At 40.0% G+C, this 7,044-nt stretch overlaps 1 protein-coding gene across 1 annotated transcript in view; it reads left to right on the forward strand.

Annotated features, from left to right (window-relative positions):
* The first annotated feature begins 2,935 nt into the window (after nt 1-2,935).
* LOC109061567 (hepatocyte cell adhesion molecule-like) overlaps nt 2,936-7,044 on the forward strand; it is a 28,399-nt gene continuing 24,290 nt past the window's right edge. The window contains exons 1-2 of the mRNA XM_042748928.1: nt 2,936-2,939; nt 5,136-5,267. Coding sequence (XP_042604862.1) covers nt 2,936-2,939; nt 5,136-5,267 — 136 coding nt within the window. The remainder of the gene's footprint in view (nt 2,940-5,135; nt 5,268-7,044) is intronic.

Consider the following 7,044-nt stretch of genomic DNA (forward strand, 5'->3'; position numbering starts at 1 on the left):
TATTCTCCCTTTTCAGGTCTTGAACCTCCAACCTGTGTCTAAACGATATGAAATGAAGACCTCATCCTCTTGTTAGCATATGCCCTCCTCTCCTCCTCTTCTGCATCTCCTTCATAGTGCAGTGTGGTAGAACACTGTCTGTCAACACAGGAATCCGGACTACTCATGGCTCCAGTACTGCTTCAGTGATGTAAGGTTGTGAACTTGAAAACGGGAAAGTCACTACGATCAGAGAGTGATATTCTAGGCTTGTCTCTCCTTTGTACTTTGTTGTTGGCTCCTCTACTTGTACATTTGAATGCTGCATGGGGCTGGTTATAACTGGATCAGTTGGTTGCATATGATATTGTACCTCATAGTCCCGGAGATAGGCTGGAGCTGGGTTCTGCGGCGTGGGCGCACACTATTAAAGGAAGGTTGCTCTGACATCCTGTCTCTATGGTAGCACACAATCTCCGGCTCGAAGGACCACATTGTAGGGAAGTTTGAACTATTGTGCTGATCAGGAGATTGTGCTCGCCTCAGGGTGGTCAGTAAAAACACAGCACAGGATATCAGAACATTCTGACTTTACTGGTTGTAAATGTGTGGTCTGAAATAAACAAATCAATAACATATTACAATAATATAATGACAACATACATACATGCTAGATATACATCTAATACAATCTTAGTTAACTGCAATACTTAAATCCGCATGTATAACGGAGTGATTTGCAAATTCTCCGTGTGTCTGTTATAAAGTGCCTGAGAATCAATCGTTCTGAACGGGATTACGGAGAATATGATGAAATCAATATCTAAACACTTATTAACTGAGTTATGTTACACCAAAGCGATGATTCATAAGGAATAAAGTAAATAAATAACTTTATATGCATAATCTTTATATTTATGGTAACTACGTCAGCGTGAACTTCGGACGAACGCTGAGGAGGACAAACACTCGCTAATTTCCATAAACAATAAAGCTGTAACAGGGCAGGATAACTATTAACTATCACAAAGAAGTATATAGACTTACATTTTTGCATAAACGCACACAAATTAGGCAAACTTCAAAGATTAATATCAGGGACCTCAGGAACAACGCAATGTCATTCTCTTACTCCGCTCGCTGACAGGAGAGGTCGGGAAGTTTCTAGCTCGCCACCTATCGTCCTTTTCCAACGTCATCCATAAAGTGGTTCCTGATTGGTTAGATCTCCTTAACAATGATTTAATATTTTTAGTAGCTCGCTCTCAAACTCTCGAGATTCAATGAGTTAAACATTACGTTTTAACATAGTACATATAATCCTATAACTCAGCATGAATTATTAGAACGATATCTCCGTTATATTCTCCATAAACAACATTCGTGTTATGATGAACTCTTAACACGTGCAAACTCATAAATCAACTTATAACATGGTTAATACTGCAGAGACTTGCTTCAAACACTTTTAAAACACCTCGGGAAATATACACACAAAAATTAATACTCTAGTCTATGGAATTACATTTGGTTCAATAAAAATGTACGTAACTTTATGGAACTGAACGTAACTTTTTCAGAAACTATCAAAAATATGCCATTACAAAAGGAAGAAAAACACAATGAAAATAAAAAAAAAAAATGAACTCAGTCGCAAAAATTTAACAGGCTCTTCAAAATAGCTTCATTATTTTTTGTTAATGTTTTTCAAAGTATTCGTTTTCTTCGCGTAAGCGTGGATTCTGAATGCAATTGCCACAGATTTCGCCATACGCTTCGCAGTTTTTCGTTTGGTGTTTTGACAACAACCCTCTCGGGGGGCGGGCTTAACAGTGATCTACTTCTGATGGGATAGTGAACTTTGAGGACGGCGCTCTCTGACCGGGGCAGTACGATGCCCACTCATGGCGGCCATGATTGGAACCCCCACTATCTCGCGGTGATTTGTATTACTAAATATGTAAATAGCTATTTGGCCTTCGATCGTGCTAAGTCTGTAAGATGAGCTCTTGTCCATTCAAGCAGCTTGAGTCAAGCTTGTGTTCACCCCACGAACTGCCTAACAATAACAACCACCACGCAACGAACTGGTGCACACGAGTAACATGAATAAAACTTTGTAATCGATGTTATTGGTTACTTCAGTAACACAAGCTTCTTTCAAGCGCCTTGAAGGAACAAGCGGAGGAAAGAATGATGCGCTCCGTGTCTCTCCTGAGATGCTCAGCCTGTACAGACGATGAGACGATTGAAGGACAAATATTATTTACATATTTGAATAAGACAGGCACACGTATTGCATACAAATCACTTGCGAGAGTTTTTTTTCGGCTGTTTCGGGATCCTCTTTTTATTATGCAGGAAGACAAAAACATTAAAAAGGATAAACCATACATCACATAATATCCACATCAATTCCAACAACTCCAAAAACAAACAAACACAAAAAAAACCAAAAAAAACCCCATAAAAGCAATAAATCGAACTAAAGAAAACAGTGCGGCCAAAATGCAGTAACAATTAACAGGAGATCAACCTCCACAGGCAGAGCCATTCTATCAGTCCCCAATAGCTTTCGTTATTAGTAGATACGAGATTACATTTCAAATAGTTGTCCATAGGCGTTGTTTTAGAAAACACAGAGAACAGGTGGAGAAATTTGCATGATGGTGAATGTGAATGTTGGTTAGTTGAAACAAATTAAATTATAACCACAACGGATCACTTTTCATTTGTTGGGTCAGAGTCATAATGCGCCAAATATAATGTTTTTCATATGTACTGAGAAGCCGGGCAAAATCTTACTTGACAAACACACCCAATATCATCCCAAACGTTTGAGCCCTGAGTAGTGTGATAATTGGTACAGTTTCTTCTGAACTCGAACAAAAAGAGCTTGTAAAATCAATGCGCAAGATTAAAATCTTTGTATAAGCAACTTTCTTTACAGGGTAAAATGGGTATGAGCTTAAATTAACTTTCGTTCACTTTCCAATCTACGCGCCATCACAGTGACGTCTGTACTTCCCAAGCGCATCAGAGAGACCCTGCTCCATCACAACATCCTACAATACATCCAATCAAGAAGTAAAGACCTGTTAACACCCCGCGGCCCCACGCGAGGTTTGTGTCGCAACACCAAACGAAAAACTGTGGGTAGCAGTACGCCCAAATCGATGTGGCATGCGCATGCATTCAGCCACGATTAGCCCGAAACGAATCTTGAACAGAAACATAAGACCCAGAACGACAATCGGAAATTGGAGCGCCTGGCCTCCCTAAAATTTGATGCGCCTGAGTTCCATCTTTTTTTGGTTTTTCAGTTTCTCATTGGGTGTTTTGGGGCCTGCCTCTTGTGTCAAGGGGCATCTTTTTGATAGTTTCAGACAAAAGTTTCCGTTCAGTTTTATCACAAGTATACCGTTCATTTTTATTGAACAATGGTTCCATGCTGCAAACTCTCACATATTTGGCCAGGCACACCCCTTACACCTGGGAAAAGCATGAAGCTATTATTTTAGGTTTTGCGGCACAGAGTCGTTGGTTACAAACAACCGCACACGCAGTATGCATCAGACTCAGAACGAGATCAACCTACCTCTCGAGATTCAGTCGAAGAGTGCATTTCCATAACCCATCACGCAATTTCACCACCGCCTACTGATGTAGTGAGACTGCAATTTATGCTTTATTTATTTATTTATTTATTTATCTATTTTTTAATTTTTTTTTTTTTTAACTAAGCACACACTGTATGCCTCTTAATATTACAACATGAGCTATAGAGACCCATACTGCCCCTTTCAGTATTTACATTTCGAGGAGTTTAATCAGGACTCATTGCGCTCTCAAAAACGCATTTTAGTTTTATATTTGTGGTGTTTAATATACTCTTTGTGGTTGAAATGCAGTGATTTATATTTGAAATGATTTTGTGGATCTATAACTTTCAATGTTTATATTTTTTTCATTCATTAATCTTTTTTCTTTAATTCTTTATTTTTTATGTCTTTATATTTTAAATATTGAAATGAATCATTCATGAACTCTTAATATCGACATACCGGCACAAGAAAATTGCACAAAGGTAACAAAGTAGAGGGATGCTTTGAGCAAAGTTAGCAGTCGACCTCCTTTTTTGCGGTAGAGTTGATTTTTGTAATTTTTAGTTGTTTTTTTTTTTGAAAGTTTTTTGTATGGGCCTGTGTTATGTGGTCATAGATTGTGTGGTTACAGCTAGGATTCACACACTAGATTTGGACTGAATCTCACTTCTGTACCGGTAGCCCAGTCTGTTTCAGAGTTTATAATCGTACCCCGCTTGTCCCGAAAATGCTTCTGTGTTGTAAGTTGGGGGGTCTGCCTGTGTTTGTGCAAACCGGCGTGGTCAAGTGATAATGTGCCGTGTTCCATATTACATATTTTTAAACAGATTTTTTTTTTTTTTTTTTTTTTTCTTGAGCAGAAGCGCAGGCGGCACAGAGAGCGAGCTCAAGGCAAGAGGTTATTCTTTTTTTAACTGCACACCTGCTAAACCCCGACCCCAGAAACAGGACTGGGAACAGCCCACACTCTACAACTGAAAAAGGGGAAAAGCAAGGCTATATAAACACCCTGAGGCGGGGGAGACCAATCACCTAAAAGCAACTGCCAACACGGCACTCAAGACAGGTGTCACCACATAAGTTCACACAACGTCCCAACCAAACACCCAGACACAAGGGGGCACAACCAACGTGAGGACCATGTCAGCAGTTGTATTTGTTGTTTCTATATTTACTGAATCTGAGTATCAGGACCGAGAGGCTGCGATTTCAGTGATCGTAGACCAGAGCTCAGATTGTGTATCCTATTCGTGTTAGAGATTCAGCCAACATGAGCAGTCACTTAGCAGTTTTCTTTAGTTTTTTTTTTCCCCCCCATGTGATTTAGAGTCTTTCTTTCACACTTCTCTGCGTTATTTGTAGCATGGTAGCTCAACTATCTTTGTGTCAGTGAATGCACAAGATTCCCCCAAAACCTGAATCAAAAGCAAGCAGTAAATTAGGATGTCACCAAAGTAAAGCAGGGCCACTGAGAGGGGAGTTACTGTATCAATAGACTCAACTGACAGTTTCACTCAAACTAATGACTGGTGTCTCTCTACTCATCAACAGGCTATCTGTCCTGTCTCGCTAGTGCTGATACTCTGCTGCGCGTGTGGCTGGAATCTCTGTCTGATTGTGGTTTTCATTCGGAGGTCCTCCTCACTGCCGCCACAAGTGTAGAAACTGATCCCCAAAAGGCAAGTGGGTGTTTGCCCCGTCTATTCTATAACAGCTGAGCATTGACGCCGTTCCCATTAATGCCCAAAAACCACCCCCTGAGAACAGCGGAAAACCCCTGACCAAATTACTTTCTGATGTCTAAATCTAATACTCTACAGTAACATAAGCCTACATCGGTGAGAGAATGCAGCAGCTCAGTTGCTTTTCACATTAAATGTCTTAGACCAGTAACATCCGTTTCGAACGCTTGTGGTGCACATTTGTGACATTTCATCCACACCGACAGTTCACACGTAACCTTGCACCTTGTCTTCGAAATGATACACTACAAGAAACCCACCACAGCATCTATGTGCTTTAGGGCAGTCTTGTATTGGTAATGCAACACACCCTCCCATAGACACTCTCAGGCGACGCCAAAATGTTCTTGCCTGCCGTAAAGTACTGGCCATTCCTTCACAGTGAAGACCCCCAAACTGGACTGTAGTGGTGTTAAAGCGATGCAGGAACCAGAGTAATACTAGCATTAAACGTTCATCATGACTGTCACGAATTAAGTAACTCTTTAAATGCCCCGCCACAGACTTGTGACCAGCCGCCCGTATATACACATAGTGTTGTGAAACCACCAGATCTAAGTTAAGATGGAGTTGGCTTGGCAGCGTTAATTAAGCACTATTATTAATTATCTCTTAAACAGTCGTCAGACTGCTGAACGTGACCCTTTTGAGTCATTTACGGGATTGAGCCACCAACTTCAACCAACAAGAACAACAGTGCATAAAACAGCCACGATTTATTCCAAAGCTATGCTGTTCATCTCTGTATCAATTTAGCAGTCAGGCAAATTTTTGTTTTTTAAGGCTACTGCCGCAGTCACAAGACGTTGCACCTCTAAATGGTTGCACTTTTTATGTCAGTGGTACTGTACATAATGTCCTGTGTTTACTTTTTGTAATGCTTTATATGGTGTAATATTGTGTCAGACCCCGGTTGTTTAGTTTTTTTTTTTTTTTTTTTTTTTTTTTTTTTTTTTCAGAGTGTTGGGGGTGGAGTTCAAGTAGACACTGATCGCCCATGAGAGATAAAATTCTTACCCAGGCCTGTAAATCCTGCGACAACCATTACAACTCCTGTGACAAGTCTGCTCAACTACTGTAGTTGAGTTTTGGGATTGTTGACAATCACTGCACATGTAGTAGCTTCCTAAAGTCCTGTTCACACCGGCAGGTGACTAAAACCACCTTTGTGCTCTCTCTAGGACACAATGACAGAAGACCTGTATGCAGAATTTTTGGACTTTGAAATATTTACTGAGTGAATTCAGACATACTTCTTTTGTCACATAGCAGGGAAGTACGCGATTTTGGATGCTACCATTCACTTCCAAAAATCCATGTTTTTATACCAGTAAAAAGTATTTTCTTGTAGCCTAATCTTAATGTACTATTGTCATGTTTAGCAAAATAAAACTTATATAAAAATACAAATTATAGACCCAGTTCATTGGTATTTATATAGTATAGGCATTAAGCAGTAGGAGTACTGAATTAAAATGTTTTCTGTGGCTACCTTCAAAACAAAAAAAAACAGCTGTGTATTTGACACGGTAGGTACTGCATAAGCCACTTCATCATGATAACGTACTCAGTACAAAACCCTCGCGCCACGTCACTACAGAAACAGAAGCGTTTAAATTCAGGGGCCTCTTTTTTTTTAATTTCCATGCCCCCAATTGCAACGGCAACTCTCACCTTTCAGTTAAATCCAGCTGAAGATGAACACACCTAGAGTTAAT

The sequence above is a fragment of the Cyprinus carpio genome, chromosome B22 (assembly GCF_018340385.1).
Source record: "Cyprinus carpio isolate SPL01 chromosome B22, ASM1834038v1, whole genome shotgun sequence".
NCBI classification, from domain to species: domain Eukaryota; kingdom Metazoa; phylum Chordata; class Actinopteri; order Cypriniformes; family Cyprinidae; genus Cyprinus; species Cyprinus carpio.